Genomic DNA, 25,428 nt, shown 5'->3' on the forward strand with positions numbered 1-25,428 from the left:
CTTTCTGACATTAAAGGGCCCATATCACGGAAAAACGGAATCGCCTTTATTTTTTGTTTATAAAAGAGTTTGATGTGGCATGTAAACGTTGTTAAAGTTTCAAAATGTACCGTTCACTCCCTACTACGGAGGCCCGCTGGTGACATCCTGTATAAATAAAAATAAAGCGTGGGAACGAGATCCTAATCCGTGGCCACGACTTAGTATGGCGTGGGAACGAGATCATGGCTTACTGAGTCGTGGCCACACATTAGGATCTCGTTCCCACGCTTTTACTAAGTCATGTCCACGACTTAATCATCTCATTCCCATGCCTTACTAAGTCGTGGCCACACATTATTTTTATTTATACAGGATGGTACCAGCGGGGCTCCGTACTCTATCGCAAAAACGTATTGCACGTTTTAAATTCACTGTTCTTGTGATGTCATGGAGGCAAACGCAATAACATATACAAGCTGTGTCCCAATTCAGGGGCTGCATCCTTCGGAGGCTGCATTTGAAGGCCGACTGCGTCACAGCAGCACGACTAGGCTCTCCTTTCAAAGGCTCCTTCATATGCGGCCGAGAAATGTGTCCTCCTTTTGTGGAGGAAGAGTGAGTTTGTGTTTCTGGCTCCATCTTAAAAGATCTTAACAGGAGCGGCGGTTCGTGACGCAGCGTTGAGGACGGGAACAGCGGTGCTGTGACGCAAACAGGAAATCCGCCGTAGGACAGACCGTCTCATTTCAGTTCAGCCTTCACGGGTCTACACAGCCTTCGAGGGACACGCCTTCGTAGACCGCGTCCTTTGAAGGATGCAGCCCCTAAATTGGGACACAGCTACAGCCTGCAGCAGTTTAGCCCCGCCCACTCACACTGACGATATACGGGGTGTTTCAGGCTGGACTGCTTTTTGAAAAAGACCAGGGGTGCACAACTCCGATCCTGGAGGGCCGGTGGCCAGCACAGTTTGGAAGTTTCCCTACCTAAACACACCCACTAAACCTGCTAATTAACAGAGAAATGCAATCAGGTGTGTCTTAGTAGGTAAATCACCAAACTGTGCTGGACACTGGCCCTCTAGGACCGGAGTTGTGCACCCCTGAAAAAGACAGAATACGGGACAATCAGAACAGATTTGCAAACATTAATCTTAAAGGGACACTAAGGAAAGCAGCCTGTTTATTCTGAGGGATAAACAGAGGTTGGAAAATGGTCATGTAAAAAAAAGAATGAATTGTGGCCTCACGTCAGGTCAAAAACAGAAACAAGGAAATTGTGGGATATGGGCCCTTTAAGGAATGGAACTACTGAAAAATTAAATTAGGCACTTCCAAAACTACCAACCTCTCCAACTATATTTCAGTCCATTCTGACAAACAGAAACATTAATTTATTGTCACTATATCTACACCTAACCTCAGTCCTATGTTGGCCAGCTGTCTGTGGCTGGTATGTGGGAGTGAAATCCCCCCAGAGCAGGTGAAGTCTTTATAAAACAACAAAATGAACGGATGAACCAACTGTTCCAGTGAAACTCGATGCTTGGAGCATTTGTTGTGGGTGACTAAAGCAACCCGCTAGAACAGAGAGGGGAGGTCCACCCAATTTTCAAAATTCCCACATAATTCAAACATTGAGATGTAATCAGAGATTCAGAGTGGTTTGGTGTGATGCTTCAGATCTCTTTACAGTGGTGGTGATGGGAACCAGGGGTTGCCATGAGTAAGTAGACATTATATAGACATTTTAAATATAGACAAATATAGATATTTTATTTACTATCCAAAACCACCAGTGAACCTACACAAGTCTTCTGAGTTTATATGGAATGTTGATGATGGAAAATAGTGGAAAATCTGAAATAATAAGTTTTCTTTGGGGACTATTTTGCCTCACAGCGCCCTGCATATTATGTATCCCTCCACCATGAATGGAGTTTAAGGCCAAAATCTTCTCAAACTATCATAAACAGAGTCTCAGTCATCAGGCAGTGAATTCATAACCATTTCATGTAGTAACTTTCTGTGAGGGAGCTTTTAGAGGTGGACGTCTGGTTCCTATCACCACCACTGTGAACAGTTCTGACTCTGTAAGTTTCTCTATAACTGAGCGTTTCACACCAAACCACTCTGAACGACTCTGTTTACATCTTAATCATTTAATTATGCAGAAATTTTGTAAAATCTGTGGACTCCCCCTTTAACAGGGCAGAAATAATGTTGCTATACTATTATATTGGCCTAGGCCAGCCCAGTCCACACTCCACACTGTTAGCCGAATGTGGTTGTTTCTGACGTTTTATTGATAAACGATGGCGTTCAGATGAAAATGTGTGCCACAGTATTGATCAGATTGATTGGTTGCCTCCACAGAGTCTTACAGAATCATCTAAAACCAAATCTGGATACGTCTAATGATTCAGAACCGATTTAGTTTCGGCTCATATCGTGTGCAGAACATTACAAACTTTCAGAAATCAGTGGAAACAGATTTAAGAACACTTTTTATGTCATTACTGTCATAAAAAACAACTTTACAGGAATGTTTTAATAAGAGCTGTAGAGAAATGTTCTCAGGGTGACCAGAACAGGATGGAGGCTGGATTTCATTGTAAACACAGATTAATAACTGAGATGAAGATAATTATTGAATGAATGTGAAATAAAAACACTCTTAACAAAGATGGTTCTTCAAGGGTTCTTTAATAAAGAAAATGGTTCTACATAGAACCATGCACACTCAAAGAACCTTTTGCATGATTAAAGCGTTCTTCAGATTGATGGAGATTGTGCTGTAGATGGTTCTACATAGAACCTTTTTTGATAACAGTTCTATTTTAATAAACCTGACATCATAATAATAGAACCCTTATATGCTGTATATGGTTCTATATAGAACCCTTTTCAAAAAGGTTCTACATAAAACCATCTACAGCCAATCGTCAAAGCCTTTTTGGTTCTATATAGAAGCCTTTTCTGTATGCTGTATATGGTTCTATACAGTTCTGTGTGTTGTAGAACCTTCTACAGCACATTCTTCATCAATCTGAAGAACCCTTTCATGGTACAAAGAATGCTTTAATCATGCAAAGGGTTCTTTGAGTGTCCATGGTTCTACACAGAACCACTGTCTTTACTAAAGAACCCTTGAAGAACCAGATTTTTAAGAGTGTAAGATGTAAATTTATACCTAAACAGTGAAGAAAAAGTGGTCCATTCATTAAAAACACAGCAAAACGTTTAAGAATTTATTTTTTTATTGCTTAACCTGCCATTGGGAACAATCTATACCAAAAGGGTTACAACGTCAGCACAATAAAAAGAAAAACCTGAATACAATCACAGAATAAGAGTAGAGAAAATGGTCCTCTGATGGCTCTAAACCGCAGAGCGTCGGACAGCAGTGAGGGTTTAATACTGGGGCTTCAGTCAAAAACGTAAGAAGGGTCAGTCACGGGAATGAAGAACCAGCAAAAAAGACAAAAGCACAAGCTTGTTTTCTGGAAAATGCTTAAAAAGAAGATCATTTTCCAAAAGGTACCACTTTTACTGACACAAATGTTCCTTCACGGCTGAAAATCTTCCCAAAATGTGGATCTGGATGATACAAAAATAGAAATAAACAGCATTTATGATTCAGTACTGTGATTAAACACCTCTAGGCCAACTGAGAAACGTGCTCAAGACGTTCTTCTCTGAACGCTTCATATCAAATACTGCAGAATTCAAAGGAAAAGCATGAATCACACCTTTCTATCTCTACAAGATTCACTCTGCCCCTTCATACCTGTATGATACATGATAGGTAATCATAATTATACAGATAAAATACATGATATGACCCCAGTGGTGGGTGTCAAAGCCTTTTACACTAATAAAAACAGCTCTAATAGCTTCTCTAATTCAAACTGTTGTTGATTTCGTTGATAAAGCATGTCTGTCTGTGGAAAACTGATCATATGAGCAGAGTGGAGAACGACTGACCACTCCAGGCAGCTCTTTTCCAGTCTGAGGAGGGACGACAGAAGCACAGTGGTGCTATAAACTGATGTTAATAAAGTAGTTTATGGTATAAGTGAAGAAGATATTGGCAATGTGAGACTTTAAAGGTGATAAATCAACATTACACTGTTTAAAGACACCAATAAAACACGCTGATGATGCTCGTTTATCAACAAAAATGAAAATGATAATAATATTGATGTTTTTTTTTCCAAAAAAAATGAAATCAGGCACTTCCAAAACTTAAAACCATTAGATACTCCACATGTATGCATCTCCGAAAAGGTCTAAGGGGCGTCTAACACAGAGATGAACTATTTTCCATTCAAATGAAAGCCTACACACTTTCGACCTAAAGTTTATTGGTCGATTCTGAGCCAAAAACAAAAACAAAACCTGTCACAACATTTAAAATATCCAACATAAGCTTCAGCAAATGATAACACTGCATTAGAAAGCACCATCGCATGAAACAGGGAGCGTCCAGGTTGAGAACTAGATCAAAAGATCAGATCCTTTGTATGTATTTTCACTGTAACACAAGCAGTTCTGAAATATTGCGATGGCACCCCTGCGTCACACCAGCGTATGCGTTCAGCTCGACGGCATACAGCACGACTGTCGTTTGAACGTGTCGTTTGACATCAGCTAATACTAAAGCTCTTAAGACTTTGAATGGTTCGACTGTGTCACATTATACTGGCATTAAAGGTACGATAAGCACATTTTTCTTAAAAGAAAATTTAATCATGAAAAGATAACGGCGGTGAGAAGCCACAGAGTCTCGCCTTTATGCCTTGTTTCAGGTACATACTTATTAAGTTACATATTAAACAAGCTTGTAATGGTGCATAAAAAACAGAAAAAAAATGTTACTTGTACCTTTAAAATGAACCCCTACTAGTAAGGGAAAAAACAATACTTTGAAAACCCACAAACTCTTGAATCTGTGCTAATTTATCGACAAAAAGTTTTCCCCCTCGCTGTAGAGAGCTCCGTTTTGAAAAGTTTGACACCAAAAATTCAACAAATACTCAGACTTCACTCAAATAAAAGCTCATCAGACAAAATTTCAGATAAAAATCAATACTAGAAGCACTGTGAGGTAAACGGGAGAGATCGGTGCGAATTGGGGAGACAGAAAATAAGAAACACCAGGACCAGCAATAACAATGTGAAATAGCAGGAGCATATATAGAATCTTTATATTTAAATTTATATATATATTTATATATATATATATGTATACCAAACTGTGCAAAAAATATGATTATGGTCATTTACTTCTAATATAATATAATCATTTACATATGCTATATATGTGCAACTAGAACGAGAAAAGAGCAAAGCTGATCACCACGGTAACTATGGTGACGTCAAAAACTTCAGTACCCTTGACGAAACTAACGTAACCGACGGAAAAACTCATACACAACATAGATTAGATTTGCCTTTGGCTTAACTATAATCAAACGATGCAGAAGAAAATGAACCGCGAAATACTCTCGAATGGTTTGAACCACGCGCTTTCCCACAATGCACTGGGCAGATATACCGCGCGGCGCCCCGCGGAAACGTCGCGACACCCGAAAGCAGGAGAAACTCCCGTTTTGTTTTTTAAAGCTCTTCACGCTGAGGAGGCGTCACCGGCAAAACGTCTGGGTCTCCCGAGCGGAGACGAACATCCTGCCTAAAACTACAACAACCCACAGATGAGGAACAGGGCAGAGAACATACCGGAGCAGTGAACTCGACGGGCACCTGGGTGTAGGAAGAAGAAAAGAACAGTACGAAAGAAAAGAGAAGTAAGAAAATAAAGCAGATCTTGCATTGGTGGACCCTGCGATAGATTAAAAAGAGGACGAGGAGGTGGCCTTCGGCGTCTGGGGGCTCAGACGGACAGCGAGACGAAGCTGTTGTACTGCTGGATGTTCCTCTTCAGGATGTCCGAGCACGGCCCCAGCACGCGCTCGAAACGCGGGCGGTCCAGCTTCACGCACTTCAGGGGGCTGCGGGCCACGACGGTGGCGGCGCGGGGGCGGTTCATCAGCAGAGCGATTTCACCTGAATAAATAAAGCGCAGTGTAAACAAACTGGACCAGGAGACAACAGAAAAGCACAGCTGACCTGGTTATGAGTCTTAATTTTACATACACACAGCCTAGACCTCTCAGCCTGCACCTGCTTTAGCTGGTTTAGTTTCATCTTGATTTTAGCTGATTTAATTTTTTCATTTTCATCACTTATTTTATCATTACTGTTATTTTCTTTTTGTTCTTATCTTACTGAGTTCTTAATTTTTTTTAATAATACATCTGCTTAACAGTTTTATTTGATTGTTTCGATTTGCTGATCTCATTTTTCTTAAATGTGATAGAATCAACACTTCAAACATTAATATAGCAGCAAATAACTATTTTCTATTTAACGATGGGAAAACTTATACGAGAAGCTGAGGCACCTGAATGCGGTCTTAACTGCTGCACCTTTTAAGGTGGAACAGGAAAATTTGTACAAGAAGCTGAGGCACCTGAATGTGGTCTTAACTGCTGCACCTTTTAAGGTGGAACGGGAAAATTTGTACAAGAAGCCGAGGCGCCGGAATGTGGTCTTAACTGCTGCACCTTTTAAGGTGGAACAGGAAAATGCGTACAAGAAGCTGAGGCGCCTGAATGTGGTCTTAACTGCTGCACCTTTTAAGGTGGAACGGGAAAATTTAAACAAGAAGCTGGCGAAAAAGAAGCTGATTTCAGCTTCACTGATAGATGAAATGTATGAAAACGGATGAGGAGGTCGCTCCTGCTGGACAGGTGGGTAACATTAACTTATTTTTGCTGTTTCACAGAACCAGTAGGTCCGTATTGTTTTGTCTTGTTTGTGAATGTTTGTGACAGCAGCTGCTTTAGCTTCACAGCAGAAACTGTTGCGACAGATTACTAACCCACCACTGAGCTAACGTAGCTACATTACTTCCTGTGTGGTTGTTCGCTCTAATGTTCATGGTATTTGTGTGTACAAGGTTTGCGAAAAGTTTTACGGCCACAAAGATCTTAAAAGGCGTGTTGGCCTTGACAATGCGTGTCCACTAATTTGGGGGGCGGAGTCTCTGAAGGAGCACTGAAATTGTGTGATGGTGTGATTGTTTTCCTGTTTAGTTCAAATATCAACAGTCGTTCTCTAGAACTGTACAGCGCTCCTTTAAAGTTTTCTCCATTTTTTATTTGTCTTATGTTCCGGTTTAATATTAACTTCTGTTTTATTCCTTTGCTGTACTTTTACTATCACAACTGTATATTTATTTTTTCAGTCCCCATTTTTTTATTCAATGCTCAGTCACACTGTAAACAATCACCTTTAATGTATGAGTTTAAATAAAGGTTGATCAATTAATTATAGCCATAGCCTAGAGGTACTCGATCGGACAAGACAAGATCAGACAAATGTGGAGTCCAAATTTTGTTTCTTTAGCTTTAAATCCGAGCCACAAGGCTAATGTTGCTAACAAACACTTAAAGTCAATAGTCACCCAAACCATTTCCGCAAATACATTCTGAAGGGGAGTTGGATTCCGTGGCAGAGCTGGAATTCAGCACAACATTCTGCTGTCTAAAGTGGCTGCCTGCAGTGTTTCAGCTACACTAAAGTTGTTGACTTTTATAATTCACAGTAGGTCAGGCTGTTTCTTAAACCACATCTACAAGTCTGCACCACCTTAATGAAGAACTGGATGCGGTTTGAGTGGGTTGAGAAAGTTCTGGGGATGTATTTTTACACAAAACATTTGGGTGACTATTGACTTTTAGTGTTTCTTTAGCTACATTAGTCTTCAGCAATAAAATCAAGAAACACAATTTGGACCCGAAACATCTTATTGACTACACCCCACACTTAAAAAGACGTCACGAATCTGATGCAGACTTTTTTTCTAAAAAAAAAAAATAAAAGATACTGGTGAATGAGGCCCAATGTTTCTGTCCGATATTGAGGTCAAGAATAGATTAGAGGCAGGAATTTAACACGAACAGAAGTGAACTGTGAACACGAACACTCACCAAAGTAGTCTGAGGGTCCAAGTCTGCCCACCTCCACAAATTCCTCGTTTTCAGAGCGCCTCTGCAGCACTGCGGCAGAACCCTGAGAACACCAGCACATCTCAGTGCACACGCACAGCACACAGCACCACTGAAACTGTCTCTGGCTGTATAATTTACACTTCTTTGTGTAACACGCAGCGTCCATTAATCTGTTCCTAAACGGAATTCTCGGCACGTTTACACCGGTTAGTCTCATCCCACCTGGGGCTGGACTCACGAAAGTGTCTTAGGAAAGAAAATCCTCTTAAATGTGTTTTTTCTTGTTTGCTAAATATTATAATGCTTGGTTTGTTTTTCTTCCATTTTGCTCCTCTGACAGATTAAATAATGGAAATAACAGTTAATACAAATTCAAAACGTATCTTGTAGCGTTTATGGTGCACGGTAAAATGCAACACAGCTGACATAAGAAAACAACGACAAGAAAATAATTGAGTCAATAATTAAGATTAGTTTTTTCTTAAGAAAGTTTCCGTGAATCCGGCCCCTGATCTATACTATTATAAATAATTAGGGGCCTTAAGATTATTATTAGGTGTTTTAGCAAGAAAATCTTCTCAAATTCTTCATTCTTAAGAAAAAGTTATGAGAAATTGTTATTCTTCAAATAACTTCTTAAGAATTCCCATCTTAACTATTTTCTTAAGAATAATTCTAAGAATAAGTGGTATTCCTGAAAACATTGTTCTTATGTGTTTTCTTAATCTTACAATAGTCCCTCACTCGTCTCAGGCTGTATGACTCGACCAGGTGAGCGTCTAAAGTTATTAAACTCAAACGGTGCTTCTGCTGCTCCTCATCCTCGTCCATCACCCCACAATCATCATATTTACTGAGAAATTTTTTCCTGTTGGCTGTTTCTTCATCCATCAAGTCTTGTTTGCAAATTTTGTTTAAACACTTGGTTTGATATTTTTCCTCCATTTTGCTCCTTTGAGCGGATTAAACAAATAATGAAAGTAACAGTTAATACAAATTTAACTGTAGCTGTAAAATGCAACATACGTCTACATAACTAAACAAGTAACTAATTAAGATTTTCTTAAGAGAATATTTGAGAACTTTTTCTTGGAGAACAGCATTTAAGAACATTCTGATGAACTTCTTAGTGTTTGTCTTAAGAACCTTCACAAGATTTTCTTAAGAAAGCTTTTGTGAATCTGGCCCCTGGTTTTGATTCTGAAGAGATTCTGATTCAAATTCTAATTCTGAAGTGATTCTGATTCATTGTAATCTCAAAGGATTCTGGTTTAGATTCTAATTCTGAAGCGATTCTGACTCAGATTCTAATTCTGAAGTGATTCAGATTCAGATTCTAATTCTGAAGTGATTCTGATTCATTGTAATCTCAAAGCAATTCTGGTTCAGATTCTAATTCTGAAGAGATTCTGATTCAGATTCTAATTCTGAAGTGATTGATTCATTGTAATCTCAAAGCAATTCTGATTCAGATTCTAATTCTGAAGAGATTCTGATTCAGATTCTAATTCTGAAGTGATTGATTCATTGTAATCTCAAAGCAATTCTGGTTCAGATTCTAATTCTGAAGTGATTGATTCATTGTAATCTCAAAGCAATTCTGGTTCAGATTCTAATTCTGAAGAGACACTGATTCAGATTCTAAATCCAAAGTGATTCTGATTCTAATGTTTAACTGGTTTTAGCACTGAATAAAAAATCATTTTACATTGTAGGTTTATTATTATTATTTACATTATTATTGTTATTATTTTCGTATTTTTTATACGCTGCACTACAGATTCTATTCTGTCTGTTTCAACTTAATAAATCACACAAAAAACTACATTTCATGTGTATCATGAAAATGTCTTAAAGTACCAGGATATTATATTCTTGCCATATCGCCCACCCATATGATCCATATAAATTAGGACAAAACTATAGAGTAGCTTTTTTTCCCAGTCTCAGGAAATATGATGTAACCTAGCAGAAGAAAATCATCAATGTGCACCTCGAGGATGATGAAAAACTCGTCTCCAGGTTGGCCTTGAACCACTATCTTCTGGCCATCCTCAAACTGCACCGTTTCCAGCGCGTCGGCCACAGTGAGCCGCTCCCACTTATCCAGAGATTCTGCACACAGAACGTTAAGACAACTTCAATGTCCACCGCATGGAGCTCACACAGCTTAAAAAGCTGAAAATTAGGAACTCATTCATCATCTGGTTTAGCTCTAATGTCTAAATGTACACATAAATAAAATAATAATGATTAAACTACAATTAGAATGAATAAACGTACCAAAAGATAGTCTGTAAATCATTACTGCCATATCAGAACATTATTACTGTCATTTTTGATTTAATGATTCTAAATAATCATTCTTATTTGCTGACCACTACATTGTGTAAGCTGACCACTACATTGTGTAAGCATTTCGTGAGTGGATATGGTTGGATGTGGTGCAAATTTAACAAGAACAAAGTCTTATTAAAATAACTTACATTAAAGGTAAGAACATGTTTTCCTTCTCATGTAAAAGGATGTTTTCAAAGATACAAGGTTTTGTAATGACTGCGCTGTGAACAAGTCAGACACCATCTTTTTATGCAATGTCAAGTAAAAACAGCCATTAAGTAGTTATTCATTTTTCAGTATCAGGAAAAAAACAGAAAACATGTATTTAACAGAAATATAACATATATAAATATAATAAAATCAAATATGTTTACTGTGGGCCTTCATTTCAGCTTCCATTCTTTTCAGGAGACTCACTTGCAGTTTCTCAAAGAATCTGCAGAAACACCTCTGTGGCATGCGCCTGCCCCGGGCCCCGACGACAGCCACGAGAGCCGGCAGGAAGGCGGGTCCCGAACTCCGAGTGAGGACGAAGCCCCGCGAGGAACGCGGAGGGAGAACCACAAGTGAGTGTGGGACAAAGCGCAAAGTGCAAAGCCCAAGCTCTGCCGAGGGACGCGAGTGACGGCAGGAGGAGGAAGACGGCGATGCCGGCCACTAGAGGCACGAAGGCAAGGAGCGAGTCCCAAACTCTGGCCGACCTGTGGCGTGGGGGCTCTTTTAACAAGCACACGAGTCGAGAGGGAACGAGAGCTTGTTGCTCCGCCTCCCCGTCACCGTCTCTCGCTTCGCAGCTCGTCCGCCCAGTCGAACGTGAGGCAAATCAGATTGGCCTCACTGCGGGACCAAAGGTGGCACCTAGGATGCGGGGCTCGGGGCATGGGGTGTTCCTCTCCCTGCCGTTCTCAGCGGGCTGATGATTTTCTGAAGTAATCAAACACATTCAGTGGTGTTGAGGTCTGGACTCTGGGGTGGTCAGTCCATCGTTCAGCTTCTTTGTTCGATGTGTCCGTCTCCTTTTCTCAGTGAGGTTCTTCTTGACAGCTACACATCCTTTCAGACCCACAGCGCTGAGTCGTCTTCTCACAGTGGAAGGATGGACAGAAACACCTGTGGATGTTTTCAGATCTGAAGCAGCTTGATTTTCTCCTCTCTCTCAGAGATGAAAGCTTTAAGTGCTGTTTATCTGATGGGGGCAGTTTTGGTGTCGACCAGCTCTTCCAGGTGGTTCCACATTTTCTCTGTAGCTTTTACTCATTTTTGAGCTCATTTGTTCGCTTTAGTTTCCTTTGACTTTCTCTTTCCTTATACAAGTGGATCTTACATCTAATCTAATCTCTTTAGAAATATCTTATAAAAATTATTTAATGGCTGTTTTGTGTGGACATTAAATAAATGAATGGTGGTCAGTGATTTTTGCGCAGTGCTGTATGTTGTAAAATTTGAAAATTCGTTAGACTTGCCTAAAATTGACACCTTGCTGAGGAATTCCTCATACATCTTCCTCTTTCTCAGAGTGCTTCCCTGAAAGAGAAGAAAAAAGCTCATGTCACATAAAGCTAGATGCTTAAGCTAGAGCTAGTTGCCCTATATACATTACATGTGCTGCATTTTATGTAACAATGTTTATCTGTATTTTTACCTGTCAAACAAACAAACAAATAAATGGGTCAAGAAGATGCTCAACATTTAACTGAAATCTTTATGTTTAGAAACTGGTTTATCAGCTTCTCCACAGTGAGACTTTAAGGAATTAAACCATTTAAAGGAATTATTTAGTAAAAAATTTAATCTACACTGTTTTCTATCAAAACAGACAATGTCTATAATATCTATGATAATGTACTTTTGTCCATGTTTATAGATAACAGTGAGTCACACAGTGTCAGAAACCACATCATCAAGTCTATTAGAGATACTGAACATCTCCACACCGTTTCAGGCCAGAGTGTTGACACTAAAGGATGTACATGAGCTTCCAGTACTTGTTAACTACATTAGCCTCGTAGCTCCAGCACTAAAACTAAAGAAGCAAACTTCAGACACCAGACAGGTCTTGTCTGACTGGCTGCATTTGGATCAAGAGGGTGAGATTCTGGGCCAAACTATTCCTTTAACTTGCTCTTTTACAGCAAGTGGGTAATACGTGAGAGTGAATCTACCATCAGTATTCTCCTGTAGCTGTCTCTGTCGATTCCCCACAGCTTCACGTTGGTTTTGGCGCGGACGGTTGCTGCCCTCGGGGTGCCATAGATTAGGGCCAGTTCACCAAAGCTGCCGCCCTCTCCAATACTGGTCACCCACGTATTATTCACATACACCTACAACACAAAACAAGCAATGTAAATTATCAGATGTATCAGATAATGTGATATAAAATAAACAAGAGTGTGTGTGTATATATATATATTTATGAATTTTTCTCTCTTAAAGATACACTTTTTATTTAAAGATTTTCCATTACCTTTAATACTTTTGAACCCATAATGTGATTTCTCAGTGCTGTTGTTTTATTTTTTATCTGTCAAGTATGTAATCGAACAAAACTGAAACTAGATTTCTTTAATTTTGTCAGTGTAACAAACTACCACTCTACAAGTAAACATATGAATAGGAATATGCTTCACACTTAAATATTCTTTAATTGTTAATTACTGATATTTTAATCAGATAAGGTAGTTTTTGTTCTTTAAGCGTGTGAATGAGTTTAAAAGTGGGTCCCTTCTGTGTTTGGTCTTTAAGGAAAGCTGGAGCCGAGCAGAGCTCAGTCTGTCGTTATGCTAATTTTATTCTACTTTTATCAAATACCTGCCATTACATCGTTTATTATAATACTAAAAACTGAAACTAAATAAAAACTGAACTAAAACTATGACTTTTCAGAAAATAAAAACAAAACTATAAACTATAAATGCAATTAAATTTAATTTAAACTAAACTGAAATCAAAAACAAAACGAAAAACTAAAACTAAAAATATATATAAATATATAAATTATAAATAAATAGTTTATGTATAATAATATAATTTAATATTTATAAATATTTTGTAAATAAAAATATATAAATAAATATTTCAAAACTATAATAACGCTGCCCTCAAGCAAAAATGCGGCTCTGCGCGACTCTACACACGATTGTGTGTAACTGTAGACATCTCACTGAGTAAACATAGTCAGATGAATAATTAGTTAACAAAAAAGACAATTAAGTCATTAATTATTTATACAACAATTAATCATCAGCTAAAATTGATTAGGTTTTAATAAAGTAACTGACAAAGAAAACATGATCATTTAGATGAAAACCACTCTGGAAAAACAAGGTGTCCCCAAACTTTTTGACAGTGTAGTTTGTTTTAAACTGATGAGCAGCGTGAGAAGAAATGAGAGCAGGTCACTTACATCCATTTCTCCCTGATCAATGACGTAGAAGTTATCACCCTCGTCCCCTAAAAGAAGAGATTGAAATGTCACAGTCTTGTTTTGCGTCCATTTATTTAACTAAAATGATCTGTGTTTCACACAAACAAGCCAAACCTTGCTGAATGACGGTCTCTCCAGCGATGTAGTTCACCGAAAACATGGCATCAAATATATCACTGAGGGGGAAAGAGTAAAAGAGGCACATCACTCTAACGGAAACTCGTGAGAACAAATCCCTCAAAGCAAGTCTGGAGACGTCGTTGCTAGGAGAGCATTTTAAGTGATGTCACTGCAATTCTGATATTGATATATATTGAACTCTGGTACACTGAAACGACATTAAACTGAGAAAATAAGATGGTTATAGTAATTTTTTAACAGAGAAAATTCTCACATTCATGGGTTTCTTTGGTCTCTTGTGCTCCATCTTGCCGGTTTTTCTTTTTCCTCATAACTCTCTGTTTGGAGTCTCTGAAAAACCTCCGTTTGGAGGGTCATGTAGCCCCAACACTTCACCCTACCCCTCTATCTCAACAAGAATCAGGACACCCTACCACTAGATGAAAACTCGCAAAACAGAGGGGTGGGGCTGAGTGGTAGGGGCGAGGGGTGAAATGGGACTGGGGCTAAGTCTTTTGTTTATTTTCAGTTTGTTTTCTTTTCAATTTTCAGTTCTTTTCTTGTCTTGTTCTTTAATTTGTTGCTTTTGTGGATTCTTTATGTTGTCATTATGGATTACAAAAAACCTTGGACATGCGCTTGCATCCTGCCTCTTGGGGCCAGTCCCATTTCTTCTTTTTACCCCTACCCCTTGTTTTTGAGCATCACCCTAACCCCTTGGAATTGAGTTACAGGGTAGTGGTTGAAATCTTGCCCTATGAAATGGGACCCTCAAATTAAAATGGGTGAAATAGGATTGGGCCTTGGTCTCTGTCACCGTTACGTTAGGGTGTCCAGAAATTCCCAAACAGAAAACAAACCAAGAAACAAAAAGTGCCTAAAACTAAAAAAAGATCCAATCACGTTACCTTCTTTCGTTATCATCCAGATGGGCGAACAGCACATTCTTCTCAATCGCTTTAGCCAGAGCAGCCATCGTTTTATAGTCTTTTGGAATGACCTGTGAATCAATGAGGAGAGGATACTGGTTTAAAATGTGTCCATTCATTCATTTTTGATCTTTTTGACCTTCTATTCGTTCTAGACCTACATTTATTCCATTTAGCAGACGGTCTTTTTATTATAAGTGATGACTTATAAAATATGAAAAAAGCCCTGAGAATCACTTCAATCAAATAACATCCAAAACGCTGCACATTAAAAAGTGGTAACCAAATCTCTCTGTTCATAATAACCCAATAACCCGAATATTAATTAATAAAATTTAAACTGTGAATAAACCATTGGTTCACGTTTTGGTGTCCAGTTGATAACATTTCAATCTGCACTGTATAAGTTATTATTGAAAAACATTTATTAATACAAGTGATTCCAAATGTTTTGTTCAGAAATATACTTTAGATAATACAACATCTATAATTAAGGAATATACAATCATACGCAAAACGCCCCTGATCAATGATTTGTTGATTTTCTAAGTGAAAATAAGTTACTGCATCCTCTACGGAAAACACACTTAAATAACTTAAAAAAAAAAATTTTCTTTCTTTCCTAAATTTTGACATGTTGGAGGAAAATAAAACAAGATACATAAAATGCCCCATAACTTTTGCCACATTTAATGTTTTTTTTTAAATTAATTTAGTGCATTATTAAATTAGTTTAATGTTTATTTACTTTTTTTATTCTTTTAAAGTCATTTCTATTGCAGTAATGGTGTTTTAGCAAATAAACAATTACAGCCCAGATAAACAACTTTTTAATCTACTCTGCTAAAACTTTTGCTCCCTCCTGCATCCCAGCATTTATTTAATAAGTTCCTTTACTAAATAATTAAATAACAGATTATAATAACAGTACGTTCTCCACACATCACGCAGTTCAAGTGTTCCGTGACAATGTAAATAAGTCAGTACTTTTCTGACGTAAGAGGCGGCGTCCTCCTCGGTGTAAACCTCCGCGCTGATGGCTCCGCGGCGGCGGCGGCCCTTCACCACGGGGTTCATGGGAGGAGAAATCTCATCTTCACGCGAATCCGAGCGCGAGCTTGACTTCTGCTGACCAACCATCTGCTTGGCCTCCTCCTGACGGGACCAACGACGATAAACAGACGATCAGAGTGACAAACTGTTATCGACTGATGTTATTGAAAACGTTATTGATGCCAAACGACACGACCCACCTTCTCCAGCCTCTCGAAGTAGTCTCTGAGGAAGGCCATCGGCCGGTCCGGCCTGGACGTGCACAGCTGCACGATGCAGTCCTTCAGCAGCTGCTGGATGTTGTGTTTCTGCACGTACAGCTCACATTCCCGCAAACTCCTCTCCTCCTCGCTGCTCGTGCTGGACGCCATGCTGACCTGCTGACCCCACACATTAAACCTCATTAGCACTCAAGTCGAATGAGAATGGACAACGAAGACTGAGCTTAAAATTCAGAAGTTACACAGTCGTAGAGATGATTAGAGAATTCAGGATTTATTTTCCTATAAATAGAAAATAAATTTTTAGAAAATAAAACAAACAATTAAGGCTGCAGACCATCCTGTCATCGCTGAGACAGTAAAAATAGTGGTCAGAAAAATAAATAAATAAATAAATAGATAGATAGATAGATATAGAATAAACAGTGTTGTCAAATGATTTAAGCAATTAATCATGATTAATCACATTCTTCTGTGGAATTAATCATGATTATTTTGCTCAAATACGATTCTAAAGAAATATGCGCCCGTTTATAAAGCAGTGCACATTGTGTTACAGCTGTATGTATGAACAGAATCAGCTTCATCAGAACGAAGTTATCACTACCCATAATTCAATAACTTTATTGGGCTTCACCAAAATTTTATCAATTTGATTAAAAAATAAAAAAATTAAATGAAAAAGCAGTATTTCTAGTATCATGTAAATTTCAAGTTTCATTACAGTATAAATATAAAGAAAATAAATAAATAGCTTTCAACAATTTTACAAAAAGCTAATTAGCACTACACAATAACAATAACAATAATAATAATAGTAATAATAATAATACTAAATAAACAATATAAAATATTTTTTAAAAATACTAAATAATATTAGAATACAAATATCTTTTTTATTTCATCAATCAAAGTGAAACATAACTGCTCTTATTCTTACGTTTCAACACTCTTATTCAATATGTTTCAATATTCAAGATAATATTTAAAAGCTGTATTTGAACAAAAACCCAGAACATACAGCGTGTGATCAGCTGGTCTTCGGGGGGGAATTATGGATGGTTTGAGGGGTAAAACTATGAAAATGCATAAATGGCATTAAAAAATTAACAGGTTATCATGTTAACGTGTTATTACTGTATAAACTTCAACAGCGCTGATAATAAAGCTTTATGTATTAAATTCATACTTCTACCTACACTGTGATTTGGACCTCAGTCTAAACTGGGTGAAGGAGCGTCTTCTGAGGATGAGAGTGAATTATCTACTACTGTCATCACATCTTCATCAGTATGATGTTGATTTTGAGATCATTTGAGGCCGAAACATCGAGCCGGACCTTCTTTTAGAGTCTGTGTGTGGCGTTAATACGTAAAGACGTACGACGTGGTGTGAAAAACTCGACATCTCTTGAGTTTTAAATGATTATTTCAGGCTTTACAGGGCAAATCAAAGCAGCTCATGCTCCTCATGTTTTAGCCTGTTTTTACTCTCCTCCTCAGTAACGACACGGTGCATGTTCACAGTTTCTAGCATGCTTTAGCTCAAACATCAACAAATGAAGCAAAAAAGAAGTTTTTTTTTACTTTTGTATGCTGCAGTTTCACAGTTGTTTACTGAGAGTGGTAGAACAAGAATTTTACACTCAGACATAAATGCAAACAAAAGCAAACGACTGACTGGATGGTCAATCTTCACTTCGCTGCAGATAACACAACATAAATGAGTCTGCACTACACACAGAGCTGGGCGATATGGCCAAAAATGGTATCATGATAAACAAAATTCATATCGTTCGATATCGATACGGCGATAAATGTCAAATCAAAAATTATTTCTTTCAAGTTTGAAGGCTGATTTTTGCTCCTGGGTGGTTAATTGGTGTTTTAAATGATCCTTTATGGTCGGAACACGATAAACACTCAGCAAACAGTGGAACATTTCACAGATCTGTCACGGGAGAGTGGGAGAGAGTGTCTGGTTGGCTGTTTTTGCCAGCTGGAAAAAGCATGGCTATTTTTGTAATAGTCATAATTTAAGAAAGAAAACAGATTATTTTAGCTGCCTGGTGACGAGCGCTCGGCTACCCCGCTACAAATGCTGAACGAGTGGCCAACAACAGAGCTGAACTGTTTAGTTTCTCAACAACGTCAACTTAGTACGAACAGCAGACATTAGCTGGATCAGTAGGTCAGTGATGGATCACACCGCCTCACTGCGGTCACTCCCACCACATCCACATCAGAGCACATCACAGTATTCAGACACCAGCTAGAGACGACTGGGTTTATCTATTCTATCATAGCAGTTTAAAGGGTGAACCGCAGTATATCAACACCAGACAGACAGAGTCCTCCTTTCAGGTACGTTTAAACTGAAATCAGTGCTTTTGTGTCTTGTTTGATCTACAGTATCATCAGTTCGCTGGGCTGTGTGAGTGACGGAACTGCTTCAAGTTAGCCAGCTGCTAAAAACAGCTAGCCTGGAAAGATAGCGCTCTCCCGCTCTCCAACGCCTCACAGCTTCCTCAGTTTACTTTCGTTTAAATCGGGCTGTAATTAACATGAACCACTTCTTTCTTTCACTTTCGTTGCTTGTGAATGCACTAATACTAAAATCAGACTGAGCACTGTAACAGCGCTGTAGTTGTGAGGATTGTGATTGTGATTTAACGCTGCTAAAGCTGTTAGGATGTTAGTAAAGAGGTGAGTTCACTGTAGGTCAGTACAGTTACACCACTGACCTCGTCACTCACACTCGGTCACAGGAGAGCAGATCACCGGTCGCTCCACTCAAACAGGGAATGTGTAACTCCATATTTCAGACGTTGATAAAGTATATTTGGTGACTCGTTTTACTCGTCGCCCCCTCCCTCTATAATCATGTTGAAAAACTTGGAAGTGCGCCCTCTCCTGGCGGCAGCAGAGTAGTGTCACTTTCCTTGCAGCAGAAAACGCCACCAGGGCTTTCGCTAAGAACGTGGAAGTGTGAGAGGGGTGTATTATATCAGACATTTTTTATTGTTCTATCGAGGAAAGTTATATCGCAATGATTATCGTTATCGCTTTATCGCCTAACTACACATATAAAACAGTAGTGGTTAAAAGTCTTTCTCAAGTGTGAGTTTGGTCAGAATTGTTATAGGCAGCATTCAACTGGTGTCACTCCTCACCACCACCGTTTTGTTGTCATGCCACCGGTCAACACAGCAGCGACCATTCCACCTTAAAAGGTGCAGCAGTTACAAGAGCATGTACAGGTCCCTGAATGGAACTGATGCACCACTTAAGGTGGAACGGAAAACTCAAACAAAAAGCCGATGAATATGAATCCAACTTCAGCCTCGCAGAAATTCAGACGTGAAATAACTTAGAAAGCAATACTGACATGTTTATTCATATCGTTCAGTTTTGTTTTTTAATGTTTTGCACAGTAAAATATTTCAGGCTTATTTTGGTTGTTAAAAATGAAAAAAAAAGCCACTGTTACAAAAATAGTTTTTAAAGTACATACATACATACTAGGGCTAAACAATTTGAGGAAAATATCTAATAGCGATTTTTCTGATTCATATTGTTACTGCAATTTAAATTGTGATTATTTTCTATAAATCAACATTCAGGCCTGTTTTACTGGTCAAGAAGACCAGGATATTCACTTTTTCTGGCTTGAGGTTTGAACTCTGAATGCAGTGAGCCACACCGCCAGTAAACTGTGGTTGTGATGTCACAACACATGAAGGTTTGGTTGCCTCTTGGTCTAACGCATCTACTGACAGTTCACAAGCTCTGTGTTATGAGGGTAAATTTCCCAACTTAAAACGTAAGAAAACACTCTTGATAATAAGACACCCGTTCTCAGGTGTTTTCAATTGACCTGCTATTGTTCTGTGTCCTGATGAAGGCCTGTGAAGGCCGCAACACGTCGGCACATTTTTATACACATTGCCATGTAGGGCTGGGCGATAAAACAATAATAATAATTATTGCGATATAACTTTCCTCAATAGAACAATAAGAAGTCCTAACCAGCTTTAGCAGCGTTAAATCACAATCACAATCCTCACTACTACAGCGCTGTTACAGTGCTCAGTCTGATTTTAGTATTAGTGCGTTCACAAGCAACGAAAGTGAAAGAAAGAAGTGGTTCATGTTAATTACAGCCCTGAGTTAAACGATAGTAAACTGAGGAAGCTGTGAGGCGTTGGAGAGCGGGAGAGCACTATCTGTCCAGGTTAGCTGTTTTTAGCAGCTGGCTAACTTGAAGCAGCTCCGTCAGTCACACAGCCCAGCGAACTGATGATACTGTGGATCAAACAAGACACAAAAGCACTGATTTCAGTTTAAACGTTCCTAAAAGCAGGACTCTGTCTGTCTGGTGTTGATATATTGCAGTTCGTACTAAGTTGACGTTGTTGAGAAACTAAACAGTTCAGCTCTGTTGTTGGCCACTCGTTCAGCATTTGTAGCGGGGTAGCCGAGCGCTCGTCACCAGACAGCTAAAATAATCTGTTTTCTTTCTTAAATTATGACTATTACAAAAATTGCAGCCATGCTTTTCCATCTGGCAAAAACAGCCATGTGATGTTTGAGTTCACTGCTTTTGGAGATTCTGATCCTTTTAGTGTTTGTGTCTATTTTTATTCCACCTAATGTTTGTATGTTTATGTGCAATTACATGTCTTGCTACTGTAACACTGCAATTTTCAGAGTTCTATCTCTTCATTATGGTTGTCGCCATGCCAACATCAGAGACGACCCTGATTTGTCAGAGTTTGTGTCGAAAGTTCACAAAAATCAAAACAAATGTAATAATATAAATTTTTCGACGTCCAGTCGTGTTGGGTGTGCAGTATATCGTCAGTTATAAGCCCGAATTAACAAGCTGGAACAGACATTTAACAAACGCTATCAAAAACTATTAACTCAATTATTTGCATTCAACATTTCACACGCTGTGTGGAAATAAATCTAGTTAACCAGGAATAATGATGCCCTCCTTCTGATCAAAAAAGCAGTTGGGAAGCCTAAAAATACTGACAATATTCACCATATGCTCAGAAAAGCGTACTGTGATTTAAATTATTACAATATTGTTAAATATTGTCATATTGCCCAGCTCTGCTGTGTAGTATAAAAGTGCTCTTTCTACCAGCATAGAAACAGTTTTATTACATTACAGCCAGGACAGCATCATTTTACATTTATATTAGGTCTTTGGTGAATTTACTGACAGTGTACTGCAGCTACAGACAGCAAACTTGAGGTAGATGAAAATGGAAGTATAACAAGACTAAGGCCTAATCCCATTTCACCCCTCGCCCCTACCACTCAGCCCTTAGCCCTCTGTTCTGCGCGTTCACGTCTAGGGGTAGGGTGTCCTGATTCTTGTTGAGATAGAGAGGGAGGGTGAAGTGCTGGAGCTACATGACCCTCCAAACGGAGGTTTTTCAGAGACTCCAAACAGAGTGATATGAGAAAAAAAGAAAAAACGGCAAGATGGAGAACAAGAGACCAAAGAAACCCACAAATGTGAGAATTTTCTCTGTTAAAAAATTACGATAACCACTGTATTATCTTTGTTTAATGTCATTTCAATGTATTTATGGTCATGTTCTTCATCATAACAAGCACAAAAAATCGCTAATAGCATGCTAATAGTCCAGCAGTTCTGACGCCTGAAGTGCCAGAATGTAACTGCTGCACCATTTAAGGTGGAACGGGAAAATTTTAACGAGAATCTGATGAATATCTGACTTCAGCTTCATATCACTGAAGAATTAGGGGTGGGTGATAATAAATAATTGCCCCCCTCTTTGAAGGCATATGATGTCCTAAATGTAACTAAAGCCCAGCAGTGAGGAGCTGAACTTTACCCTCCTCTGCTGTCACTGCAGACTGGCAGGGTCGCCTACAGAGCAGCGCTGGTAGCTGTTAATGAAGTGATGCTCTTTTTATTTGAGGGTCCCATTTCAGAGGGAAGATTTCAACCACTACCCTGTAACTCAGTTCCAAGGGGATTAGGGTGACACTCGAAAACAAGGGGTAGGGGTAGAAATGGGACTGGGCCTAAAAGAATGTCCTGTAATTAAAACGAAAATACATTGAATCATGCTTTATCTACATTCTTCTTACACGTTTAGCAAAATGGACTCATGACCTTAAAGGAGCTAAATAAAATATTCATACATAACAATTACACTCTGTCACAGCTTCTGCATTCCTTTGTAACAACATACAAACATTTATGAATTACGCACAACCTAGTGTGTTATAGCTATGTAATACATGGAACACACGAATGTGGAATGTGGCACAACTGAGACATAAACAAAGTGGTTTGGTGTGAAATGGTTCAGATGTCTTTACAGTGGTGGTGATAGGAACCAGGGGTCGCCATGACTACAACACAAATATAGACATTTTATTTACTATCCAGAACCACCAGTGAACCTACACGAGTCTTCTGAGTTTATATGGAATGTTGATGATGGAAAATAGTGGAAAATCTGAAATAATAAGTTTTCTTTGGGGACTATTTTGCCTCACAGCGCCCTGCATATTACGTATTCCTCCACCATGAATGGAGTTCAGGACCAAAACCTTCTCAAAACCATCATAAAACAGTGTCTCAGTCATCAGGCAGTGAATTCATAACCATTTCATGTAGGAACTTTCTGTGAGGGAGCTTTTAGAGGTGGACGTCTGGTTCCTATCACCACCACTGTGAACAGTTCTGACTCGGTAAGTTTCTCTAGAAGTCTAGAAATTTGGAAAATTCCATGGAATTCCCCTTTACACTGCATATTAACTAGCCAAAGAATAGCTGTTGGTAATAAAATACATTTTAACAACATGTAATAAGTCTGTATTCTTGAAATAACAAATAAACATCACATGTCTGATCCTCTAACGTGGCCTACGAATGTCAGCCAGCAGCCTAATGGGGTGAGGAACGGAATCACGGAAATACGGACATTCTCGTTGTGGTTTAGGCCAAAACTGGGGTGCAAAGACACGAACGAACACGTTCCTCACGTAAAAACACTAAGATCTCAAGTCAGCCTCATGTTCGAATTCTCCGCTCCACCTTAAACGGAACCTCGTAGGAATCCAAACGGGAAACAAGATTAGAAAGCAATACTGACGTGTTTGTTGTAACGATATTTCGCAAATTAAACACATTTCAGGTTAAGTTGGGTTGTTGAAATGGTTCTTATTTAAAAGGGAAGGAAAGCCACTGTTTAACCTACACGCAGCACGTAAACACACACAGACCTCGAGTTAGCTTTTTATTCGCGATCCTTTTTTCCGAAAGTCCCCGTTCCACCTTAAATGGTGCAGCAGTTGCATTCTGGTGCCTCAGTTAACCGCCGAGAAGAACGAGTAAGAACGTGAGTGCTGCACCATTTAAGGTGGAACGGGGAAATTCGAGTAAGAAGCCAAGTTCGGCTCAGATCTCGCTCTCACTCTCGCCATCTTACAGCCGAGCACAACACAACACAAACCGCCAGGAAACCCGCTCTGAGCCGACCCCCTGCTCGGTCTAGACCCCTCGGAGTACATGTAGGGGGTCGCTGGTGGTGTTTGGAGCCCTACCTGAGTGCTGGAGAGGCTCAGTTCAGGCTGTTTTGTTGTTTTTGTTGTTTGTGTATATGAGCGTATCTGAGCGTCCGACACTCCCTTCCGCTCAGCTCCGACACCAAACGGGAAACACGTCACGGCCAATCACAACGCAGACAACCCATGACGTCAGCATGAAAAATAAAAAATAACAGCTCAACCAAAAAAGTAATAATTTTAGGCTCGTTTAAAATTATGGCAGAGAACTAAAAAATCAGGTACCTGTTTCAGGAAAGTAAAATTATATATATATATATATATATATATATATATATATGTTTATATATAGGGTGTCCCAAAAACATTGACATCATTTCGTAGTCTAATATACAAACCATGTACTTGAGTTAAAGTAGAGATACCGAAGGTAAAATATGACTCCAGTAAAAGTAGAAGTTCCTCCCTTTAGACCTCCACTTCAGTAAAAGTACTAAAGTATTCGCCTTCAAATATACTTAAGTATCAAAAGTGACAGTACTAAAAGATTAATTATGGCTTTAATGTCCTGTTATCATTTTTGTAACAAGACTCGCTTCATTAACTCAGTTTAGGTGAAAATACTCCAGTGTCTCTCTTGGTAAACCAGTCTTTTAATAGAGTCATTAATTAGCGACGCTGATGTCTATTAAAATTATCATAAGCACAAAACACTGAAGGCGAACAGTTTCCATCAGGTAGAACTGAGTGCCTCTGAAATCACTTTTTACAAACAAGCAAAGTTTCAGTTTAAGATTTATTTGGAACTTAATTTAAATAAAAATTAGTTTAAATTTAAACAAGTTCACAGGTTCACAAATGAGTTTCCTTTACTAAACTGCATCTGTAGGTCTCTGTTCATAAACATAAAGTAGCACAAACAGATTTACTATAAAATGAAATAGTGTTTGTATAAATTCAGATAAAGAAACATGCCAGTCATATTTCTATATTGTGGTCTATTGCCCTGGCGCTGTGCCCTGATTGGTGTTCTTACTTTGCGCTTCTTTTGTTTTGACGTTATGTTTTTATTCACACATAAACCAAAAGGAATGACAGATTTCTCATAATGTAGTGGAGTAAAAAGTGAGATATTTGACTTTGAAATGTAGTGGAGTGAAAGTAAAAAGTCACTAAAATGGAAAAACTTCAGTAAAGTACAGATACACGAAAAACTACTTAAGTACAGAAACAAATTACATTTACTTCATTACTGTCCACCACTGACAAATTTTAACAAAATGTGTAAAAACTAACCAAGTTTAATTTTTAATGTTTTTCAGGTTTAAGAACGGCGTTCAGTAGAAATGAAAAGGCGTTTTGTGTGTTAGAATATGCTCAAACACAGTCAAACGAGAGTGCAGCAGCATTTTGGAGAAAATTCAATAAAAATGCACCAACTGGACAGCAGATTCGGACACGGCACAAAAAACTCAAAGAGGAACGCTGTCTGTGCAGTGCAAAGGGATCTGGACGACCACCAGTATCAGAAGATATTACATTTGTGAAGCTGTGAAATCGGTTATAAAATCTACATCCCTCTGAATTTCTTGTTCGAATTTTGATAAATAAATCTTGTATTGTTGAACATGAAGCCTATTTAATTTCATTTTCCAGGATATGTAGTTACTCAGATACTCACACCTCAAATAATGTTGTCAATTTTTTTGGGACACCCTGTATA

At 38.7% G+C, this 25,428-nt stretch overlaps 1 protein-coding gene across 2 annotated transcripts; it reads right to left on the reverse strand.

The window, feature by feature from the left end:
* Window positions 1–3,223: 3,223 nt before the first annotated feature.
* prkar1aa (protein kinase, cAMP-dependent, regulatory, type I, alpha (tissue specific extinguisher 1) a) lies at window positions 3,224–23,885 on the reverse strand. 2 transcript variants are annotated; one of them, XM_036589475.1, is made up of 11 exons: window positions 23,745–23,885; window positions 16,126–16,305; window positions 15,860–16,027; window positions 14,852–14,943; window positions 13,938–13,999; window positions 13,803–13,849; window positions 12,562–12,720; window positions 11,863–11,923; window positions 10,053–10,174; window positions 8,039–8,120; window positions 3,224–6,050 (listed from the first exon to the last, which is right to left on the reverse strand). In XM_036589475.1, exons 2-11 carry the CDS (start codon window positions 16,294–16,296, stop codon window positions 5,878–5,880), a joined length of 1,137 nt encoding a protein of 378 aa, XP_036445368.1. In that variant the 5' UTR covers window positions 16,297–16,305; window positions 23,745–23,885; the 3' UTR covers window positions 3,224–5,877. The 2 variants fall into 2 exon arrangements, with proteins under 2 accessions (XP_036445368.1, XP_036445367.1); XM_036589474.1 differs by having other exon boundaries at window positions 16,126–16,302; window positions 23,745–23,882.
* Between the last annotated feature and the right edge of the window lie 1,543 nt (window positions 23,886–25,428).

The sequence above is a fragment of the Colossoma macropomum genome, unplaced genomic scaffold (genome assembly GCF_904425465.1).
Source record: "Colossoma macropomum unplaced genomic scaffold, Colossoma_macropomum, whole genome shotgun sequence".
NCBI lineage: Eukaryota > Metazoa > Chordata > Actinopteri > Characiformes > Serrasalmidae > Colossoma > Colossoma macropomum.